General features: G+C 44.2%; 1 protein-coding gene across 1 annotated transcript in view; it reads right to left on the bottom strand.

Moving 5' to 3' along the window:
- Positions 1–1,534: 1,534 nt before the first annotated feature.
- Positions 1,535–24,700, bottom strand: part of bsnb (bassoon (presynaptic cytomatrix protein) b) — a 95,007-nt gene continuing 71,841 nt past the window's right edge. Inside the window, exons 5-13 of the mRNA XM_037678847.1 lie at positions 18,079–24,420; positions 12,265–14,332; positions 11,046–11,887; positions 4,915–5,026; positions 4,673–4,819; positions 4,509–4,560; positions 4,155–4,269; positions 3,520–3,732; positions 1,535–1,836 (exon numbers count right to left, since the gene is read on the bottom strand). Coding sequence (XP_037534775.1) covers positions 4,520–4,560; positions 4,673–4,819; positions 4,915–5,026; positions 11,046–11,887; positions 12,265–14,332; positions 18,079–24,420 — 9,552 coding nt within the window. The 3' untranslated portion in view covers positions 1,535–1,836; positions 3,520–3,732; positions 4,155–4,269; positions 4,509–4,519. The remainder of the gene's footprint in view (positions 1,837–3,519; positions 3,733–4,154; positions 4,270–4,508; positions 4,561–4,672; positions 4,820–4,914; positions 5,027–11,045; positions 11,888–12,264; positions 14,333–18,078; positions 24,421–24,700) is intronic.

Raw genomic sequence — 24,700 nt, 5'->3', positions numbered from 1 at the left:
GGGGAACGAGGGGTCAAAACATGCCACAAAAATAAAAACAATATTCAGTAATCAAATTCATACAGACAAGTTTCTAAGTAAAAACATTTTCAATTCCTTTTTTTTTTTTTTCAGGATTTTAGTTCATAAGTGTGTTGTTTTTCTTGCGATGATAATAAACTGATTCAGGCTAAATCGCTTCCAGGTTCAAAATGAGTCATTGCATAGAACATTTGACTTGATAATTGCTTTCTCCCTCTCCTGTATCTTGATGCATGCTTGTGTGTGAGTGTGTGTAGTCTGCACAAACAGAGGCAGTGGGCCCAGCTTGTTAGTGATTTGGTAACCTCATTAATCAGCAGGAGGTTAACAAGTCTGTTTGATGAGAACTTGACCTTGGCTCTGAAGTGGAATATGGATGCAAAGAGTGTACTGTGTGCAGTGCGTGTGTATTTGTAAGAGATCAATATATATATTTATGAAGTGTGTGAGATTGTGGACATACATGTCTGCATGCTGAATATACCATGCATGTCTGTACCTGTGATACTGTAGTTGTGAACCCTCTGACAGATTTCATTACTGCTGTTTGCCGACAGATGTGTTTGATATTTCCGTCACGAACTGAGACGACGTTTACACCTTTGTGCTAAATACCATTTGCTGCATGCTATTGCTTTTTAAAAATCAATAAGCAAAAATAGCCATAGCAATAAAACAGCGATTCAAACAAATATAAAGTGAAAATACAAAGATTTACCAACATAAAACACATAACCACATAAAAAGAAACCCGCTGGAGTGCGATTCATTAAATACACAAATGACAAATTTACATAGTAGATCTCTGATTTGTTGTATGTACATACAATATCATACAGTGTAAAAAGAAACTCAGGACGATATGGACGCTTTTTTACACAAGGTATACAAGTAAAAACAGCAAATAAGGCTCTTTCTTTCATTATCAGGCCAAAAAACAACAAAATGAAACAAAGAATAAAACAATTAAAAGAAGAGAGGGAGAAAAAAAGGATAAAGTCCCACAAGGCTCTGGAGATGAACATAATGATGGCTTTACGATGGCTAAAAAAAAGCCGTGGCCACTTTCATTTGGTCCTCTCGTCTGTGTGAATCTCACACTTATCGGCACACTGGCAGTAATTCCCTTCCCAAAAAAAACCAACCTACAACTAATAAGCAGCGGCATTTTATAGGTGATGAAAAAAAAACAGGATTGATATGGGCTTTTTTTTCCTCTTTTTCAATTGTGCGTGCATTCTCGTGTCCACATTTACACAATGCATTCTGTAGACAATGAAACAAAACGAACAATAAATAAAAACACATTCAAAAAAAGGGTTGAATTCCCTCTACTGGAATGTACTGTGGAGATCACAGAGACCAAGCAGTCAAGGATTTTAATAGAATCTCCAGGTTGGTTGTTGCTGTAATAAGCTTTGTCTGTTCCAGTTATATGGTGTTATTGTAGGCTAAGATCACTCGCTTTATTATAAGGAAAACCTATAGAATCCAGCCTGTTTCTTGTGGTGGGTTTTTTTTTTTTGCTTTGTTTTTTTTTTTTCGCTTGAAAACGCTCTGAAGACATCAATGTAGAATCAGGAAGCCTTGAGCAATGTGTACTCCTCAGACATGGGAGATGTTGCAGAAAAGTCTCTGTAGAGGGCGCTGTGACGCTTCCTTTACTGTGTTTCCGTGGATGAACCAACACGCTGCTTCTCCCATCATATCCAACTTCCTCTGTTAGCAGAATGTTGAATTGTTTCCCAAATCAGAGGAGGAGAAAAAGCAGACCATTCTTTTCCCTCTCCATTTCATCGCATTGTTAACGATGACCTGAAAAAAAAAAAAAAAAAAAAAACAGTGAAGACTTGCATGTTGGAGATAAATCAGTTACAGATAAACTGAACAAACAAACTAGTTGCTTTTTTTATATATATAGTAAACTGAATTTAAACATAAACGTATTCCCTTTAAAATTAATTCAATGTCATTTGGGGTCTGAAAAAAAGGGTTTTTTTGTTGCTCTAAACTGCTGCTGCCACATTTCTGCGGAGTCAAAATATCAGGTTTTTACCATTTTAGGTTCTCTCCATTGTGGCCCTGTAAAATACAGATCTTAAAATCGTGAATCTAATCTTCAAACCTCTTAATAACCAAGCTTGTTTTTTTTACATTAAAGCTCCTGTTGTTTTATATTTTCCTAAAAGAGTACTTCACTGTCAGACTGCAGGTTTGTGGTTCCTAGAGTTTCTAGAAGTAGAACATGAGGCAGAGGTTTCAGTTCTAATTTCTGTCTGTGAGGCGAATACTCTCTCTAATTTTAAGACTAGGCTTAAGATTTTCCTTTATGATAAATCCTAAAGTTAGGGTTGGCTTGGGTTTCCTGAGCTATCCCTTAGTTATGCTGCTATAGACTTAGATGATTTACATGTTTGTACGTGCAATTATTGCTTACAAACTTTATGTGTTCAGCTTGTCTTCCCATGGGAACTACACCTAGACCAATCCTTCTGTATCGGTGTCTCTTTCCTGTCCTTTATAAACCCAGCTGGTCAGGGCAGATGGCTACTTGTCCTGATTCTGGTTCTGCTGGAAGTTCTTCCTGTTAAAAGGAACTGGTTCCCTTTTAATGTTGCCAGTATGGTCAGGATAGTTCAACACAATCTGTTTTAGAAAAAAGAAAAAAAAAGTGTATGTATATATATATATATATATATATGTGTGTGTTATTTTTATTGTATAGTGCCTTTCGATGACGTTTGTTGTGAATTGATGTTTTATAGTTAAACTTATTTGAACTGAAGACATGAAAAGACAAGTCTTCTTCTGTGTTGCGTCACAACTCAGGAAGACAACCTCATCCTGCATGTTATGAAACTCCAGCTCTGTTGCCAGAAAGTTTAGTTTCACTTCATATTTATTTTCTGACTCCTCAGCCTGACCACAACTTCTAATTATTAAAAGTAGATAAAACCAATAAAAGTAAACAATTCACCAAATTAGTCTTGACTTGATGTAATTCCCTACCTTTTTTTTTTTTTTGACTAAAGAAAGAGTCCATCGTATAATGCTTTTTCTACACTTCTCTAGTTCTGCTCTGTTGAGCAGAAACAGTTTATTCTACCAGGCAATGGATGATGCCTACTATGTGTCATGATTCTGAGTGCCCCCAGGTGCTCTGTTTTAGCCCTATGTGTCTTAGCATGTGTGACATGTAAGTCCTGGTGAGGATTCTCAGGCTGATTTGAGCACACTGTTCTTGGCCCAGATTATTGCATGTTTGCTGAACCCCACATTTTTTATGCTTTGCCCTCTCACCACTTCAACACAAAATTCAAGCTAGCTCTGACGTTCCACACACCGCCTGAGAAAACAGCAATCTAATAACTCAACTTATAAACACACACACAGAACCAGGGTGAACAAAAACAAAACTAGACTTAGCTATCGATCAGTACCTGCATACAAGCATGTGCCCTTAGAGCCATATTTAAGTATTTTTTTTTATGTACTTACCAATGATCTAATGAGGCCTTGAATGTTTCTACCATCATCATTTTGAGGTTGTAGTTCCTTCAAAGCATTCACCTACTTTCAGGCCTCTTCACTCCTCTGCGCATGTCTTTTTCACAGCGTGCTGACAAAGTGATCCCCCTTACTTAGTTCCCTTCAGTCGTGGGCCAATGTCTGTGGAATTCATTGCTGACAAGGCATCCTTTGATTCCAGGTCTGTTGGGTAATTTGGAGTAAGGGAAAGGTACAGAGAGTCACATAATTTAATGAGTCATTACTTCACTTAAGCCTCTCATTATGCAGACATAACTATTAATTTACGTAAATTTAAATCTGATAGAACATCAATCTATTAATCTAAATGTGATGGGACTGTGTTTTTTTTATTCTACCTGAAGTCTTGATGCACAAAATAAACCATGTAACATTAAAACCAATGGAATAATACAGCAAGTGTCACTTTTTGTTTCTCAAGCTGCTGTTAAGGATAGCACGACATCAAATCACAAAAATAAACACATTTGAAAAGTTTACTACTATAACACAATTTCCAACAACTTAGTTATGTAAGTACAAAACGTTTTTCACATTGTCAAGAAAAAAATGAAAACATAAACAAGAAAAGTGTCCATACTGACTGATGCACTCAGGGTTTCTCCTCTGTTTTCTCCGTGAAGAGAAATTAATGTGATGTGGTTTCATAGGTTTTCCGGAACAAAGCTACTGATCCGTCTCATTTTATTCCAGCATACCCTGAAAATAAATAAATAAATAACTGATTAGAAGAAACAAAATAATAATCAACATAAACATTGTCACTTCCTAAAAATGTGCCATTTAAAATGGTTTCTGCCACCTGTTATCACCATCCCACCATTATGCTTTTAACTCAAACATTAGAAAAACAAACTAAATTATTTTTTTTTAGATATGAATGTCTCCCTACGAAAACATCTGTGTGACAACATAAAAACAGCAAATCTCTTACCAACCTCTTTTCACTTCACCAAAATGAAGTGAACTTTTTTCCCAGACCGGACAAAGCTGTTAGAATGATAAAAAATAGGAGGTAAGTGTGATAAAATAATGTGGCATGTACTTCTTCTTTTAAGAATTTAAAAAAGAGTCATGGGAAAACTCAAAGACGTGACTGTACCATCTCCCAGTTTTCCTGCTTGCTCTGCTGCGCCTCCCTGCAGGATTTTGGTGAGAACGTTTTCCCCTTCAGCTGGTGCCTGACCTGCTGCAGCGCTTCCAATCCCGACCGGTTTGCTCCCGATTCCAACAGGAGCAGCCTTGGAGCCTGCATAGAAAAATAAATATGAAGGAACGCAAACCCATCAGAAACTGAACGTTTTCCAACTATGATTTCTGGTTTGTAAAATAAGCGACATTTACCTATGCCTGTAAGAGGAGGTGTGGCTATTTTGGTGGGCTGGGGGGCTGTTGGGACTCCAGCTGGAGGTTTCATTCCTGTGGCAGCTGCTGTAGGTGTAGGATCCATTTTTGGCTGTAGAAGATTATGTTGAGATAATAATTAATTTAGCCTTTTTTTAATTTTTGGAAACATTTACAATAGTTTACAAAATTTAGGTATTATTGTCAATAGTTTCTTGTTGTTGCTTTGTCTTTAGTACTGCATAAAATGACACAAAAGATAGCACAAACATAAAATAAAGAAAAAAGACCACTGGCACAACTACAAAGAGGTAAAGGACAATAATGGTTACAATGGTTGAGTTAGGGCAAAGTTCATTTCAGTATTATTGTTTATACTCCTCACTTATGTTTACACAGCCCTAATTGGGGGAGTTTATTGAGTAAATCAGGTAGTACACTCCACGGGTCAAAAGTAATGAAGAGGATTGGTTTTTTGTGATTTTCACCACTATAATTGGAAGATTTTACTAGGACATAAAATTAGTTGTTCTATTTTGTATAGGCTTCGCCCTTTAAGAGCTGTCGCTGGTGAGTTTATCCCGTCATGCAAAGCATCGCACTGAAAAAATTTAGTCCATGCCCACCTGTTGTGTGGGCCCCACCCGGTCCGTATAAATTACGTTAAGAGTGGGTAATTGGCTCCCATTTTTCTTCAGCAAGCTATAGCACTGTCAGAAGAACGAAGAAGGGAAGTTGTCCAGCTTGACTGGCAGAACCTTTGTTAAGGCCACCTGGGGTCCCGCCATGCCAACCTCCTGCCATCCCGGTGAGTTCTCCTCCTCAAGGAGAATCAGATGAGCAGCCTTGTTTCAAAGTAAGCGCCGAGGAATATTTTTCAGTGGCGGGTCGCTACACGTTGGACGACGCCATCGACCCTTTTTTCCTTTTAACGCCGACTCTCGGAGCGAATCGGATGGTTCCTCCGGGACAGGCGACATCAGCAGCAGCCCCCGCTGCTCACTCCCTCCTGGAGAGCGTAGTGTCGGAACAAGGGGGGCTGAGCAAATGCCCACCCTCCTGGGCCTTTTCGCATTGGCGACCACACCGCTCCCAGCTGTCAGTGCCCTCCTCTCGGAGCTGCTCGGCATAATCCAGGAGGCGGCTGACATGAAGGGACTTTTTTCCGTCCCTCTCCTACCCCCGTCCAGATCGGATGATCTAGTGGGAATGTTTTTTGGCTCCACCCCAGCTTGCCGTCCTGATCCCATCTGGCCTCGTTTTCCAGCAGTGACATCCTACTGGAATGAGGCTGCAGCCGAACCTGGTAGACTGAGAGCGCAGGTTTCCACATTCGCGCCCATCACCAGAGTGCAGGGGTTTTACCGAGTGGAAATTCCCTCAGTGCCCCCCTGGAGACAAGCCTGGCGGAGGATCTCGGAGCAAAGATGTCCAGGTTGGACCAGCGTCCTGCGCCTCATTCAGCACGATTAAAATGTACACTGCAGCCATCTCTTCTTGTCACAAAAGTTTTCGGGGACAGAACAGTTCTTAATCATTTGCTGATGAAGCGTTTTTTAAAAGGGGTACAGAGACGCAGGCCTGTTTTCACGCCCACTTGCTCCACAGTGGGATTTAACGCTGGTCCTGCGAGCCCTGATCAAAGCTCCATTCGAGCCACTAGATCAGGTTCCGATTAAATTGTTGTCTCTTAAAACAGCCCTGCTGTTGGCTTTAACATCCACTAAGAGGGTGAGTGATTTATCTGCCCTCTCTGTCGCTCCGTCATGTCTCAGAACTCAGGCTGATGGCAGCTCAGCTGATCTGAGACCTAATCCAGCGTTTTTGCATAAAACATCCCGAGCTCTTTTAAATTAAGAGTGATATCGTTGGAGGGATTTTTTCCCTCCTCCCCACAATCAGAAGAAGAAGCATCTTTCCATCTTCTCTGCCCTGTACATGCATTGACATGTTACGTAACACGCACGGCGGCATTGCGTCAGACTCAACATGTGTTTGTGCATTATAGAGATGCATCTGCAGGTCGCCCGTTATCCACCCAGTGCCTGTCACACTGGCTGTGTGAGGCCATTTCTGAAGCCTACAGAGCATCAGATTTAGATCCTCCTGACAACATCAGGGCGCACTTGACCAGAGGTATTGCATCTTCGACTGCTTTGCATAATGGTATGTCAATGCAGGATATTTGCACTGCAACCGCGTGGTCAACATCCTGTTCATTTATTCGCTTCTATTTACGTGATGGGATGGCTCATTCCATGGCACATTCTGTCCTTAGTGCTTTAACAGAATGAATATTGTTGTTTCATGGAATCTCGTTTAAACTCACATCTGACTGCATGCATTTACAGTGTGAGATGTTGTTATCTGTCACAGGTTATGACTGTTGTTTTTATTTTATGGTTATTAATCAGTTCATGTCTACTGTCATCAATCAGTTCATTTGATTAATAATCACTTCATTTATTATTAATCTGTTCATATTGAAGAGCCGTGGATTTGCTCTGTTCACGGCCTTTTTCATCCTCTCCTCTTTTCTGTTGAAAACCTTTCCGGGGCGTTCATGCACTCGGAACGCATAAATTACGCAGTGCGCGTCTGTGCATAGTGTGCATAATTACGCAACACGTATTTACGCACATGGAGAGCTGAGTGACAAGATATTGTTTTGGGGCAAGCGGGCGCTTCTTATGGTGTTCGAATGGACCCAGTGAGGTGGAGACTACATCTGCTTCGCTCTTAACCCACCAGCAACAGCTCTAAAAGGGCAAAGCCTATAAGAAATAGAACGTTGGTTACGTACTGTAACCCCAGAGTCTATGAGTATAGGCGTAGACCTTTAAGCATCGGGCCTCACTGGCTCCTAAATGGCTGAAGAAAAAGCTATTTGGGAGCCAATTACCCGTTCTTAACGTAATTTATACGGACCGGGTGGGGCCCACACAACAGGTGGGCATGGACTAAATTTTTTCAGTGCGATGCTTTGCCATCCATCCATCCATCCATTTTCTTCCGCTTATCCGGGGTCGGGTCGTGGGGGTAGCAGCCTAAGTAGGGAGGCCCAGACTTCCCTCTCCCCAGCCACTTGGGCCAGCTCTTCCGGGGGAATCCCGAGGCGTTCCCAGGCCAGCTGAGAAACATAGTCCCTCCAGCGTGTCCTGGGTCTTCCTCTGGGCCTCCTTCCGGTGGGACGTGTCCGGAACACCTCACCAGGGAGGCGTCCAGAAGGCATCCTAAACAGATGCCCAAGCCACCTCAACTGGCTCCTCTCGACATGGAGAAGCAGCGGCTCTACTCCGAGTCCCTCCCGGATGATCGAGCTTCTCACCCTGTCTCTAAGGGAGAGCCCAGACACCCTGCGGAGAAAACTCATTTCGACTGCTTGTCTCCGAGATCTCATTCTTTCGGTCACAACCCAAAGCTCGTGACCATAGATGAGGGTGGGAACGTAGATCGATCGGTAAATTGAGAGCTTTGCCTTTTGACTCAGCTCTCTCTTCACCACAACAGACCTGTACAGCGCCCGCTTCACTGCAGACGCTGCACCTATCCGCCTATCGATCTCACGCTCCATTTTTCCCTTATTCGTGAACAAGACCCCAAGATACTTGAACTCCTCAACTTGGGGTAGGACCTCCTCCCTGACCCGGAGAGGGCACTCTACCCTTTTCTGGCTCAAGACCATGGCCTCGGATTTGGAAAAACTGATCTTCATCCCGGCCGCATCGCATTCGGCTGCGAACCGCTCCAGCGAAAGCTGTAGATCACGATCTGATGAAGCCAATAAGACCACATCATCTGCAAAAAGCAGAGATGCAATCCTAAGGCCACCAAAACGGATTCCCTCAACACCTTGGCTGCGCCTAGAAATTCTGTCCATAAAAGTTATGAACAGAATCGGTGACAAAGGGCAACCTTGGCGGAGTCCAACTCTCACTGGGAACAAGCCCGACTTACTGCCGGCGATGTGGACCAGGCTCTGACACCAGTCATACAGGGACCTAACAGCCCGTATCAAAGGGCCCGGTACCCCATAATCCCAGAGTACCCCCCACAGGGCCCCCCGAGGGACGCGGTCGAACGCCTTCTCCAAGTCCACAAAGCACATGTAGACTGGTTGGGCAAACTCCCACGCACCCTCCAGGACCCTGCTGAGAGTGTAGAGCTGGTCCAGTGTTCCACGGCCAGGACGAAAACCGCACTGTTCCTCCTGAATCCGAGGTTCGACTATCCGACGGACCCTCCTCTCCAGAACCCCCGAATAGACCTTACCAGGGAGGCTTAAGAGCTTGATTCCCCTGTAGTTGGAACACACTCTACGGTCCCCCTTTTTGAATAGGGGGACCACCACCCCAGTCTGCCAATCCAGGGGAACTTCCCCCGATGTCCACGCAATATTGCAGAGTCACGTAAGCCAACACAACCCTACAACATCCAGAGCCCTAAGGAACTCTGGGCGGATCTCATCCACCCCTGGGGCCATGCCACTGAGGAGCTTTTTAACCACCTCGGTGACCTCAGCACCAGAGATTGGAGGGCCCGACCCAGAGTCCCCAGGCTCCGCTTCCTCAGTGGAAGACGTGCCGGTGGGATTGAGGAGGTCTTCAAAGTATTCCGCCCACCGACCCACAACATCCCGAGTTGAGGTCAGCAGCACACCACTCCCACTATAAACAGTGTTGGTGGCATACCGCTTTCCCCCCCTGAGACGCCGGATGGTGGACCAGAATCGTCTCGAAGCCGTGCGGAAGTTGTTCTCCATGGCCTCTCCGAACTCCTCCCATGCCCGAGTTTTTGCCTCAGCAACCACCCGAGCCGCATGTCGCTTGGACTGCCGGTACCCATCAGCTGCTTCCGGGGTCCCACAGGCCAAAAAGGCCCGATAGGACTCCTTCTTCAGCCTGACAGCATCCCTCACCGATGGTGTCCACCATCGGGTTCGAGGGTTGCCGCCACGACAGGCACCGACAACCTTGCGGCCGCAGCTCTGGTAAACTGCCTCGACAATAGAGGCACGAAACATGGTCCACTCAGACTCAATGTCCCCCACCTCCCTCGGAACATGTTCAAAGTTCTCCCGGAGGTGGGAGTTGAAACTCCGTCTCACAGGAGACTCTGCCAGACGTTCCCAGCAAACCCTCACTATACGTTTGGGTCTGCCAGGTCTGACCGGCATCCTCCCCTACCATCGGAGCCAACTCACCACCAGGTAGTGATCAGTTGACAGCTCCGCCCCTCTCTTCACCCGAATGTCCAAGACATGTGGCCGCAGATCAGATGAGACGATGACAAAGTCGATCATCGAACTGCAGCCTAGGGTGTCCTAGTGCCAAGAGCACATATGGACACCCTTATGCTTGAACAAGGTGTTCGTTATTGACAATCCATGACGAGCACAGAAGTCCAACAACAGAACACCACTCTGGTTCAGATCAGGGGGGCCGTTCCTCCCAACCACACCCCTCCAGGTCTCACTGTCATTGCCCACATGAGCATTGAAGTCCCCCAGCAGAACAAGGGAGTCCCCAAAAGGTGCACTTTCCAGTACCCCCTCCAAGGACTCCAGAAAGGGTTGATAATCTGAACTGCCGTTTGATGCATAAGCACAAACGACAGTCAGAACCCCTCCCCTCACACGTAGGCGGAGGGAGGCCACCCTCTCATTCACCAGGGTGAACCCCAATACACAGGCACCAAGTTGGGGGGCAATAAGTACGCCCACGCCTGCTCGGCGCCTCTCACCAGGGGCAAGTCCAGAGTGGAAGAGTGTTCAGCCCCTTTCAAGGAAACTGGTTCCAGAGCCCGAGCCATGCGTAGAGGTGAGTCTGACTATTTCTAGCCGGAACCTCTCAGCCTCACACACCAGCTCAGGCTCCTTCCCCACCAGTGAGGTGACATTCCACGTCCCAATAGCAAGATGCTTTGCATGATGGGATAAACCCACCAGCGACAGCTCTTAAAGGGCTACGCCTATACTCATAGAATCTGGGGTTACAGTACGTAACCAACGTTTTCATCAGTATCACGATAGACTACTGACCAATATCTGTAGAAGTTCTTTTGTATGTGTGTGGGGGGGATGGGGGGATATGATTTTTATATGCAAATAAACTAAAATCAGGTCCACTTACCACAATGGCCTGCTGCCCCACTGCAGACCCCACTCCTGGCTGCCGTCCCTGTGACGGAGTTTGTCCAGGTTTGGTCTGCTGCTGTTGCTGTGTTGGTCCAGTTCCAGCTGTTGTTGTTGAGGGCTGACTATTCTGAGAGGTATGGCTGTGCTGTGGTGGCTGCTGCTGCTGCTGCTGCTGTTGTTGTTGTTGTTGTTGTGGCACACTCTGCTGATGTTGCTGCTGAGCCTGCTGGCTGGCATCAAGTGGTTCAGAGCCTGGATGTCTTCCTGACTGACCCTGACCACCTGACCGCTGCTGCCCTGCATGGCCCTGAGGAGCCTGCTGGCTCTGAGGTTTAGAAGGATCTTGTCTCCTAGTAGCTGTGTGTTCTCCTTGTGGTCTTTGGCTCCTTCCAGCAGTGCCGTGGTGATGATTAGAGGGTGAGTCTCTAGAGAAGTCTCCTGAATTTCTTGGGCTTCCATGAGCAGAGCGGGAATCTGTGCCACTCCTTCTTTGTATGGCTGAGGATGTCCTGCCTTCAGCGCGTCCTGACGGGTCCTTGGGGTGAGTCCTGGAAGAGCGTGAAGACCTGGGGTCTTCTGAAGAGTGGCGAGAAGAGCTGTGCCTGCCAGAGCTGCCTCCATGGTGACGATGGTCTCGTGACGTGGAGGAAGGGTGACGCTGGTTGTACTCGTCCTGTTGACTGTATTCCTCTGGAGGCTCATCATAGTCATGGTAGGAGTGTTTATTACGTCTACCTGTGGAGGGGTGACTTCCAGTTCCATGATGTCGTGAGCGATCGGAGCGGGCCTCCCGTGGTTTCTCAAACCAATCAGTCTCTTCTTGGCTTAAATGATATGCTTTTTGAGACACCAATGAACAAATTATCAGTCAGCTGTTGTTGTATGTGGAGTAGAATGCAAAATGATGCATTACAAGGAAAACATGGTCCACATTCAAGAGCCATGCAGATTTATGAAGAATCCCAGCAAAAAAATAAATAAAAATTAGTGAAAAGGGGGTGTTCATGCATTGCCTCACATGTAGAAATAGTGCATGCAAAACAAAAGTTTAAAATATTTTTGGCTTTACAAATAAGGTGAGCAATAAACAAAATAAAATGTAAAGGTAAAACAAAAATCATGAAGCTTTTCTCCACATATGGCATGCAGTCATTTCAGCACACTTGAACAGTGGGAAGAACAATTTAAAGCACAAATAATTTAGCACCAGTTACCTTCACTGTCAGAAACCGCACAGTGCATGTCATCTACGAGATATGGGTCATCTGGTTTATAGACATGACTTCTGGGAAGGTCCTTCTTATGGTGGTCCTGCACATCTGGTAGTGAATGGCTGGAGCCATACTGGTTTCTCACATCATGGGCCTCTGGTATGCCTGAGCCTCTTCCATTGCCTACAAGCTTTCCAACAGGACTAAGTGGGCTCTCCTCTTCTGAGTTCTGATTTCGAATGGGTGGCCTTCCACTGCGGCTGCTTCTATGAGACCGCTCCATAGCATCTCTTTCATAGGATTTACTACGATGGCCCGTGGCATCTCTAGATGATATCTTGTCCATTCCATATCCTGTGGACCTGGACCTACCAGAACTGTACATGCGGTCCTCTTCCTCAAGACCTTCATGATTGGTGCCATAATATTTCTGCTGATCATACTTTTTCATGCCATAGGTGACATCATCTTGTGGCTTTTTGGATCTCGACACAACTGGACATGTACCCCCAGTTGATGTTGTCATTGTGTAAGAGGCAAGGTCAGACTCTACATCTCGAGCTTCCTCAATAGGGGAGAATTTAGAAATCTTCTGCTCCATTCCCTGCTTCCTATGCTTACTGCGTTTAGAGGAAACTACAGCAGGAGCAAGATTTTTGGATGTAACTTTGTGGCTACCAGAGCGTGACGTATGTTTATAATCGTCATAGTAATAAGACGAGCCTCCACTCACTGTGGTGCTGGTGCGACTGTCCACTGTGCTCTGGTAACTAGTTGAACCTGTGGGTCTGCCATAAGCATCAACAGACTCATCATAGACAGCTCCTCTTGCAGGGCCATTCTCATTGCGATACCGCCCTCCAACAGGATGGCCAAGAGCATCAGTGGGTTGACCTGTGTTGTCTTTTGTCAACTCACTGATATCATCAATCATCACATAGTTCCTTGGAATATTCTGCTCCAGGTTGGAGGTATAAAGACCATCTGAACCATATGCAGAGGTGGGGCTTTCCACTGAGTGAGTCAGGCCCGGCTCTGGAGCACGATATTGTCCATATGCACTGCTATAAGCTGAACCAAAGCTGGTATCTGGTGCTGATGTAGCCACTGAGACTGCTGGGTTGTTAATTACCTCATAATTAGTAGGAAGTTTTTGTTCAAGGTCTGCCAAAGATGTTTGCCTTGGTCTTTGATGAACTGTAAGGATTTCTGCCTGGGGCTGGTAGGTGAGGCCAGCTTGGTAGGAACTATGGGTGGGGTAAGGAAGGCTCTGTCCTGGCATAGGCTGACCAGGTGTGTGGAAGCCCTGGTGACCATGCTGCTGCATGTTAAAATCTGTTTGATAAGAGGACTGGCCATATGTACGGGAAGAATAGGCCTGGTTCTGGTATCCAGGGCCGGTAGGAGGATGGGGCTGAAAGGTTCCAGGCTGTGGGGCAGAGGTTGGGTACTGAGGAGGCTGGAAACCTATTTGTGGATAAGCAGAGCCAGGCTGCTGTGTTGATGGTTGACTTTGAGGATATGGATATGGCATATAGGAGGAAGTTGAGGGATATTGAGAGGTTACGTTGAGGTCATTAGTAAACTGACTCAGTGGTGCAGTGCTAGGTCTTGTCAGCAAACCATTAGCATCATAATTTCCAGTTGCGGCTACCATTCTAAGGTTATTGAGTTCACTGTCTGACATGTAGTCTCGAGCATCCCCCATACATCGCAGATAAGCCAACTCTCTCCTCTCCCTCTCCTTCACCATGGTCTCTTTTCGCTGAGTGATGCCCAGCTCCAAATAGCGCAGCTTGGCATCAATCTCTTTTTCCTCTTCCTCCAGTTCAGCCTGCTGCTTACGCAATTTTGAAGACTCTTGCTCCACAGCTTTTAATTCACTCAAGAGACCAGCCTTGGTAACTCCTTGGGTAGGCCTTGGAAGGACCCTCTGCGACATGCCAGGAGAGTTGTACATTTGTGCTAGAGAAACAATTGGGAGCGGCGCCTCCTCCGGTGGTGGGCTTGGGAGAGTCCTCTTCACTTTCCTCATCAGAGAGTTCTGCTGCTGCTGCAGGGAGGCCATCTGCTATGAGAGCCAGAGACATGTCAGTAAACACTGAGTTATAAACAGAATCTGTTTATGTAAATTAAACTCATTATTCTGTACTAGGTATTCAGAGAGGATCTGTATATTTCTTCTGAACACTGACATGCAAAAGTAGTTTGCATAACATTTTTAAAACACCTAATATTAAATGTCCAGTGGAGTTGTATGTATGGAGTTCAACTAAAATGGTTTCTTTCAGCTTATTACAATAAAATTTCCAATGAAGTTAAAGTTTTTAAGATATGGTTTAAATCAGACACATCATAATATCAATGAAGTAATATGTGAGCTGTTAAGCAGCTGAAATTGAAGATACAACACAATTAATTTATTGATATCCCCACTCTAAGATGAAGATAATTTTGTATTAAATGATATAGTAACAGCACGTACAACAATATTAAGCATTAGCCATGAATGTTGTTACCAGTCACATCAAAACCAGCCCGATCAAATCATATTAATACTAGGGATGCACTGATCCACTTTTTTAAACTTCCGATCCGATCCCAATACCCAAGTCTGAATATCAGCCGATACCGATCCAGTTCCGATATCATAATCCTCATTGATTTTATATGAGGCTGTAATAATCTCCTCTCAAGTACAATTTGTACAAATATATGCATGCATGTCCAAAAAGGCAACTTGAGGTAAGTTTTATTAATTTTGGATAAGTTTTAAAGTTAGAATTAAATTCTGCTAGCACAAAACACGTTTCTTTTTATTCCTAGCTTTAAAGTGGATATTAAAATGATTAATTATAAGTGATTGTTTAAAGTTATTTTATATTTTTTTAAATAAGGGGCAGATATAATATTTTTTTTCTTCTTTCTGCACTTTTTTCATTCAATGTTTTCTTTTTCATGTTTTTTTTTATTTTATTTTGTTTCTTTTAAATGAATGAATTAAATTAAATAAATGTTAAATGGCTTCAAACACCTGCTAAGTTCCTGGCATAAACCAACAGACATGTTCCCGTTTTTAGTATTTTACATCACTTTATAATATAGCTGTTTTTGTTTTTAATATAATTTTCAAATCATGTTTTTTTTTTATGATTGTTTACTGTTGTACTGATAAATATTTCGTGGAGGGTAAACTATATCTTGGCTGCTAATATCAAGCTGTGAAATCCTTTGTTTTCTACAACTGGTAGTGGTTGGTCATGAATCATGATGAAGTCTTTGTAAACATTTGAGCTCCGTGGTTTCAGCGATGTCTTCTTCTTGTTCAATCCGAAGCAGGCAGCCTGTTTTGGGGCAGCCGCGCTCAGTCTGTCCCTCCTCAGAGACGAGCAGACTGAGCGGGGCAGATTGGACGCGGCTGGCCGGGGTCGAGTAGCCTCTTTCCGCTTGAGCAAAAAGCAGCGCCCCGCTGAAGCCACGGAGCTCGAATGTCCATCGTAAAACTAACTTTACCGCGGTTTAATGTGGTGCTATGGCTCTGCAGACATTGCACGTTGCTGTCTTGTTTTGTGGTGTTTTTAGTGTAAAATACTTCCACACAGCGGACATGTTTCGATGAAAAGTTTGTTAGCTGTTAGCCACAGTGCTGCTAACTCAGTCCTCACATTGTAGCTGGCTGCAAACTATGAACTGGATTTCCTGAATGTGAGGTGGGTCTTATTACTCTGGGTTCATGAGACACGCCGCCGTTCAGGAAATCTATTCCGTAGTTTGAAGCCAACATGCATCATGGATCGGAAATATCGACAGGTGGATCGGAAAAATCCGTTACGTAAATTATGCTGGTATCGGAGGCCGATACAGATACTGGATCGGATCGGCCCCATCCCTAATTAATACTTCTTTGAACACATTTAATTTGATATACAGTGCCTTGCGAAAGTATTCGGCCCCCTTGAACTTTTCAACCTTTTGCCACATTTCAGGCTTCAAACATAAAGATATAAAATTTTATTTTTTTGTGAAGAATCAACAAGTGGGACACAATCGTGAAGTGGAATGAAATTTATTGGATGTGTCAAACTTTTTTAACAAATAAAAAACTGAAAAGTGGGGCGTGTAATATTATTCGGCCCCTTTACTTTCAGTGCAGCAAACTCACTCCAGAAGTTCAGTGAGGATCTATGAATGATCCAATGTTGTCCCAAATGACTGATGATGATAAATAGAATCCACCTGTGTGTAATCAAGTCTCCGTATAAATGCACCTGCTCTGTGATAGTCTCAGGGTTTTGTTCAAAGTGCAGAGAGCATCATGAAGACTAAGGAACACACCAGGCAGGTCCGAGATACTGTTGTGGAGAAGTTTAAAGCCGGATTTAGATACAAAAAGATTTCCCAAGCTTTAAACATCCCAAAGAGCACTGTGCAAGCAATCATATTGAAATGGAAGGAGTATCAGACCACTGCAAATCTACCAAAACCCAGACGTCCCTCTAAACTTTCATTTCGAACAAGGAGAAGACTGATCAGAGATGCATACAAGAGGCCCATGATCACTCCGGATGAACTGCAGAGATCTACAGCTGAGGTGGGAGAGTCTGTCCATAAGACAACAATCAGTCGTACACTGCACAAATCTGGCCTTTATGGAACAGTGGCAAGAAGAAAGCCATTTCTCAAAGATATTCATAAAAAGTGTTGTTTAAAGCTTGCCACAAGCCACCTGGGAGACACACCAAACATGTGGAAGAAGGTGCTCTGGACAGATGAAACCAAAATCGAACTGTTTGGCCACAATGCAAAACAATATGTTTGGCGTAAAAGCAACACAGCTCATCACCCTGAACATACCATACCCATTGTCAAACATGGTGGTGGCAACATCATGGTTTGGGCCTGCTTTTTGTCAGCAGGGACAGGGAAGATGGTCAGAATTGATGGGAAGATGGATGGGGCCAAATACAGGACCATTCTGGAAGAAAACCTGTTTGAGTCTGCAAGAGACCTGAGACTGGGACTCATCTTCCAACAAGACAATGATCCAAAACATACAGCTAAATCTACAATGGAATGGTTCACAAATAAACATATCCAGGTGTTGGAATGGCCAAGTCAAAGTCCAGACCTGAATCCAATTGAGAATCTGTGGAAAGAGCTGAAGACTGCTGTTCACAAACGCTCTCGATCCAACCTCACTGAGCTCGAGCTGTTTTGCAAAGAAGAATGGGCAAAACTGATAGAGACATACCCCAAGAGACTTGCAGCTGTAATTGCTGCAAAAGGCGATGCTACAAAGTATTAACGCAAGGGGGCCGAATAATATTGCACGCCCCACTTTTCAGTATTTTATTTGTTAAAAAAGTTTGACACATCCAATAATTTCCATTCCACTTCACGATCGTGTCCCACTTGTTGTTGATTCTTCACAAAAAATTAAAATCTTATATCTTTATGTTTGAAGCCTGAAATGTGGCAAAAGGTTGAAAAGTTCAAGGGGCCGAATACTTTTGCAAGGCACTGTATATGGAACAGGTGAACCCCAGCATCAGAAACTTTTTATTCAAATTTGTGTCTGAAAAATTTTATAAATGCAATGAAATGTGAGATTTGCACTAAACACTAAAACTATAGAATTTGAATAAAAATGCAAATAACTCATCTCTGACTATATTTGGTCCAAGTATGCAGCAGTGTTAATTTAATGTGCCCAGATGTTAACAAACATGAAGAAAACAAATCAGAACGAGGGTTTCTTTACATTATGTGTCAACACATAATCAACATCTTCTGTTCAAAGAAAAAATTATTTCGTACCTGGCTGCTGGACACAACTTGATGATGATATGGAGAAAACCTGTTCTTGGCAGGGTCCTCCGATGTTGGGCTGAGAGGCTTTGGATCCGACATTGAACGCTGCACATTTTTTATGGGTCTTGGCAGCGACTGGTGACGTTGAGGAGATTCAGCAGTGAAAGCCTTCTGTTGTGGTGTAACATGGGCTTTGTTAAGCTTCTCCTGGGAAGCAAATGTTGTCGCCAACATGCGATGAGGAGAAAGTGGAGATACTGGAGAGTATAATACTTGGGGAGATTTGGGAGGATGTCGAGAAGAAGTCTCATTTTGTTGATGTTGATAACCAATTTCCAGAGGGTCTGGTTTCCTCCTTTCAAACTTAGCAACTCCTTGGAGTCTGGGAGTAGTTGGGTCAGATGCATTTGCTCCTACTATATGCAGACTTGTTGAGTATGGACTAATAGTTGTAGGGACACTCAGCTGAGGGGCGACTACTCCCTGAGAATGTGATTCTGGTTCAGTTTGGCAGGCTAGGCTCTCTCCTTTGTGAGTTCTTTCAGGAGCTGCTATGTAATGCAATAGGTCAACCTTTGAGGTCTCTGCCATGGTAATGTGGATTGCAGGTGAAACCCTGCCTAGTTGGTCTGGCTCTGTTTGGCATGATGAGTCGTTGGTGGTCTGAATAGCTATGCTTGTAGAAGCCACTTTAGATGATCCTTCAGATTTTGTATCACCGCTGGACTCTGAATGCTTTGATGCACGAGATCGTCTGCGTCGTACTGGCTGCTGGTCCCATTCTGCTTGGTCTTCCTCATCAGTCTGAACGCTGCAGTCTGCAATGCGCCTTGTTCTCCTACGCCTATTTAAGTACCTGTCTTCACCATCCTCATCATCTGTTTGCACACAGCTGTCTATAATTCTTTTGACAGAGTCTTCCTCTGAGCCATCCCTCAGCCGAGGCATAGAATTCTGTTTTTTCATAATCTTAGAATCAGCCTGCTTGTCACTGCTTTTTAAAGACATTTCAGAGGCAGAGCTTTGAATAGGTCGAGCAGCCATCACTGCTTGAACTACTTGTCCATCTTGCCAGAATTGAACACTCTGACCATCTTTTTGAATTACTCTACCACTTTGGTCGCAAATTATAAATCCTTGAGGGACTCCTCCTCCAACAACTACCCCTTGGATAGCACTCTGAGCTGTTGTTGCTGCTGCTGCAGCTGAAGCTGATGCAGCAGCTGCCTCAGCAGCAACTGCTGCTGCAGCCTCTACTGCAGCTGTCTTTTGCCTTTTCTGCTCCTCCAACTGATGCTGAAGTTGGTGTTGTAGGGTCTGAATTTGCTCAAGTTGCATTCTTTGCTGGGCCAGTTGTTCTCTTTGCATTATAAGCTGCGTTTCACGCTCTGCTTGTTGTTGTTGTAGTACCTGTTGCTTGATTGTCTGAAGTTCTTGAAGTTCCCGTTGAACAAGTAGCTGCTCTTTTTCTCTGTGACGTTGAAGCTCCATACGATCTCTTTCTAGCTCCTCTTGTAGACGCATCTGTCGTAATTTTTCCAGTTCAACTCGTTCTCGCTCAAGCTGCAATAATTGCTCTTGTTGCTGATTCAGTGTTTCATCATCCTTATTTTGCTGTGCATCAGTTGTAGAAGAAAGTTTGGTTTCTGGTGTTTGGGCAGTTTCATTTGTCATTGCTTTTGTCTGGGTTTGAGGCAGAACTACAGACTGAGGCTGACTGATAGGCTGAGCATGAGAATGAGTTTGTGTCAAAGATAAAGGTTCGGTTTGTGCAGGTAATTGCTGTGCCTGCATTTGAGGCTGCACCGGTTGGACAATTGGAGGCTGACCTTGAGCCTGAGAGAGTGATGCAAGACTCTGTGAGGTAAGTTGAGAATAGTCTGATTGATGATCTGCTGTGGTTTGCATACCAGGAACAGACATATGTTGTGCTCCAGATTGTAATGCTGGTTGGGTTATTGGAAAGGTTGCAGCTGTTTGGGCAGCTATTGTCATTAAAGGCTTTCCGAGATACACTGGAGTTTCCTGCTCTGAGCTGCTTAACACAGAAGTGCCTTCTGATGGTGTGGCTGATGTAGGATACTGGTTTGGAGGAGGGTAGGTATATGATCCTTGAGTGGACAGAGGCATCCTGGGAGTCACTTGAGGCAATCTGGTTAGAGTAGCCAAGGGTACAGCAGTCACCCCTGTAGGGTATGGTCTGTAAATTCCCCTAGGCACTGGGCGTATGACTGGGGCTGGCTGTGTAGTAATTGGCAAGGTTGAAGCTATTGGAGCATTTATAGTGGAATATATCATACCATCACCTCCTCTTATGGCAGCAGTGTACAAGGCGCGTATACTTGCTTGTCTAGCATTTATTAAATTTGTTAGTGTTTGACCATGCACTGTTTGTCGCCCATCTTGTCCATAAAGTAAATTTGCTCTTACTGATGCTAAACCTTGATGGAGATTTAATCTTGCTAAAGGTCCTCCCCTTCCAGCTGCATATGCTGCCAGTTCAGGATTATTTCCAAAACGACTCCCAGTTTGATCAACAGTGTTAAGAGCTGCACACATGCGACTGATCTCCCTTGCAGTAGTTGCACTATATTGAGCCAAATTAGAGTCCTGCAATCCTGTTAGGTCACGTGAACCACAAGTGTAGTCCGAATTAATATTTGACATGGAGCCATATCGACGAAGGGGTAATGAAGGAGCTGATAACTCACCCTGGTGACGCAGGTCCGTATAAGAACCATATTGTGCCCCTATGCCAAGGTATCCAGCATCATAAACCTGATTCATACTGCTAAGATCTACAGCAACCCCCCCTTGGATATTGTTCTGATAGTGAGAAGCATCAGTCAATGAAGGCAAATTGGTATCAGACATGGAAGGCTGTATTTTTCCAGTAGGTAGTATAGGTAGAGGGTATTGTTTATGATCCATTGTTATTCCTTGGGTAACTTGAGTCTTTTGTTGCTGCTGTTGTTGGCTAACACTGTAGTGTGGTGGGTGGGGAGGTTGGGCTACTTGAGATGTTTCAGTGGTGGGATTTTTATCTGAAGATACTGTGGGAGACTTCTGAGAGAACGATCCGGAACAGCTACCAGCAAAAGGTAATTTGTAAACAACATCACAACAAGCCACTTGATTTTCTGATTTGAGCTGTCCAGTCAGATCCAAAACCTGAGGTGGAGGAGGAGCAGGGGCTTGGTCTTCTTGCTTTACTAACTGAGTAACTGTGCCACCTTGTGAAATGTTGTTCTCATCAAGTTGCACCATCATAATATGGGGTTTACCTGTAGACAAGTTCATTACTGTTGGCTTGTTTTTAAGCTCTAAGGCAATGCCACCATACATTTCATGGGGTGCATTAGAAGTAAGAGCCCCAGACACTGATGGTGGAGCCAGAGGAGATACTCTAGGTATGGCACTAGCAGTCACTACAGGCTGGGCATCACTTGTCTGTGCCACTACAAGGTCTTTTTTCATCAACAGTGGCTGTACCTGATTAGCTAAATTGTAACGAGCAAAAGAGGACTGCTGTTGGTGTTGCTGAAGCTGCTGCTCAAGAAGTTGTTGCTGATGCAGAAGCTTCTGTTGTTGTAACTGCAGTTGTTGTTGCTGTATTTCAAGATTTTCTAGGCAAGCATCTATTTTAGGAATAGACGGGTCAGTAATCAGTTGCTTACTCTGGGTTAAACACACGGCGGCTCCAACACACTGACCTAGATCCACACGGTTCTGCAATGGGTCTCCATACACAACTGGTTGCTTAGGTTGTGACATGAATGTTGACCCTGCAACAGTGACACTAACTGTTGTTGGTGTTGATGCAGATACATGTGGTTGTTCTTGTGCATTGAGGTTCATAATAAGAGGCTGCACTGCTGTGTGCCTACCAGATGGCTGCTCAGCTCCTAAAGAGTACCTTCTTGTGTCAGAGGCAAGAGATGTTAGATCCATGCCCTGATCTGTCATTATAATTGGAGCTGATCTCAGTGGAGCTCTTAGGTCTACAACAGCAGTGTTTGGAACTGTTTGGCTCTGCCCCACAACTTTTGAAGTACCTGTAACATTAGAGATTTTACACAGAGATATATTTTCCATTGAACCACGACTATGTGCACTTATAGTCATAGCACTAACACCAACATTAACTTTTTCAATATTTTGACCCATTTGAGAAAAATGTTTCATGGTTTGGGGTGATGTTGGAGAACTTGTTGAAGGAGACTGTGAGCTATACAATGTTTTACAACCTGGCTGTGTTGGTGATGATAGGGGAGATGTAGAGGAATTTACAGTCAGTGGCTTGGCAGGACTAGACCTTTCAGAACCCAATGTTATTACCATCACTGGTGAATCTTGAGAGGACTGTTGTCGTACAAGACGTGGTGACATTGTCCTTTGAGGTGTTTGAGCACTGTGGGACACTGAAGTTGTTGTAGCACCAGTTGGCAACGATGGCAGCTGCCTGCTATTACCACTAGTGTGTCGCACAGGGGGTGTATGTGTTGGGCTTTGGGTTGGAGATACAGTGGGAGAAACTGGGGGACTGGGTCCTTTAAAAAGTGAAAAAACTTTGGAGGTCAAGGAAGATGATCCAGGGTCAGTTGTTGGTTGTGTTGGCCTCTGTGAGCCTGCTCTGTTATTAACAGGCACTGTGCCTCCACCATGCCGAGTTGAAGCAGCCTGACTCATTTGGGCTTTGGTTGTTGCAACTCCAACAACACCTTCAATTTTGGCACTTTGTGTCATCATTCTGTTCTGTGTTTCTTTTGATAAATGTTGGGCTGCTTGCATACCTGCTATTCTTGAATCACTGCCTGTTGTGGAGAAGGTTATTGGTGCATTTACCTGCGTTGGGCTTGAGCCTGGAGTTAGAGAACTTCCAGCTTCAAGATGATACCCACCATCTGATTGTGAGCCACCTTTCTGTTGATTAATTGTTTTTCCTTGCTTCTGCATGAGCTGTGCTTTCCTCATCATCTCCTCATACACTTCTTCTGCACTTTTTAGAGTTTTATCAGATGGTGACATTGAGGTCTTCTCTGTTGGGGAGTAGAGTGATGTAAAAGTTGGAAGATTGAATTCTTTTCCTGATTTGTAAAGCTTTCCTCCAATCATCTCAAAACCTTCTGCCTCTGAGTCCATAGAGGGTGAATATTCAGAGCAGGATGATCTATGGAGCTCCTCCATCTCCGCAGCCTGTCTCAGCTCCTCTGTTGGTGATGCATCCTCAATAGGAGAGAGATTACTCGGAGGAGTTTTGGACCGTTCTCTGCGCCTCTGTGCTCGAAGTTCCTCTTTATCCCTTTTTGTTTTCCGGGCAGTACTCCGAATTCTCTGTTGCTCTAGATCTCTCATCTGCTCCTGTTCCCTAAGTAGTTCCTCCTCTTCTCTAAGCTCATCCTCCTCAGAGGAGTCCTCAATTGTGGGGAGCAGTGGCCCATGGGACCGATGACGAGCTTTTCTCTGCTGCTTTGCTTCTTCAAGTCGTGCTCTCCGACTAGGACTGCTGTCACTATCGTCTTCCATGGATGACACAGAGGTTGGGGATGTTCCAGAAGTGTAGCTGGGAGTAGTGGCGGGTAGAGTGGATGAATAATCTCCCTTGGACCTCTCCTCAGGAGAACCAGTCAGACTCTCCATTTCAAGCTCTGGTTCTCGAAGGTCATGTTCACTACTGAGCTCAATGTCTCGATTGTAGCTGTTAGTATTATTCAGCTCAATTGTCTTAAAACGTCGAAGGCCACCTGCCATTACTATATCTTCCTCTTCTTTTGTTTTATAAGCCCCCTCTGAAACCTTTGTATCTTCTTCAAAACTATTAGATTGATGAGAGAGACGCCTTCTCTCTTTGCCTAAATCCCCACCAGCTTTGTGTGTCTTTTTAGATTTCTGGTTTCCAAGTTCTTCTAATTCTTCTTCATCAGCACTCATCTCCATAATCTGTCTCCTCATATATTCCTCATCTGTTAAATCTTTATGTGACTTCTTTTGTCTTATTGGCAATGGTGATAAACCACTTTCACTGCTGTCTTCCACATAATCGTGACGAAGCTTGCAACTGAGGTCATCTTCTGATTCATCCCTTGCTGCCTCATCTTCCGGACTGTAGTCTTGCCCCACAGAAAGTGAATGAGGCCTGTGTTTCAGATCTGAGGCAGTCTTTGATTCAAGCAAAGGTTTCATAGAGCTTTCTAACTTGGTGATTTCAGAGGGGATGGAAGCACCTCTTTCACTAAGCTTTAATCCCTCTTCTTGGATTCGACCTGTAATTTCCCCTTGAGAACTCGAGATGCCATCTGAAGAGTATCCAGTGTCACTTAAACTCTGCATACTTGCTTTGTTGTGGTCCTAAAGAAAAAGAGAAAAGGAGAGGGATCAAAACCCAATAAAGTTCTTCCGTACTAACTCATAAAAGTTATATTACAAGCTTCAGTGCACATTTCAGACCTCACTATTTCATCCAGCTCATCAGCAATGACATTTTTAAGGACAATGGTAAATGTATGGACGTAAAATATATATATTTTTACTCCTAATACAGATGAAACAGTCTCTAAAAGTAACATATTAGAAAATAATTACTTGGTAAATAATCAAAAAAAGTATTTTATGCTAAAATCTTTAAGCT

The sequence above is a fragment of the Nematolebias whitei genome, chromosome 7, assembly GCF_014905685.2.
Source record: "Nematolebias whitei isolate Nwh7 chromosome 7, NemWhi1, whole genome shotgun sequence".
Classification (NCBI taxonomy): domain Eukaryota; kingdom Metazoa; phylum Chordata; class Actinopteri; order Cyprinodontiformes; family Rivulidae; genus Nematolebias; species Nematolebias whitei.
The sequence above is the reverse complement of the archived record's forward strand: the minus strand, read 5'-3'. Positions and strand labels throughout refer to the sequence as shown.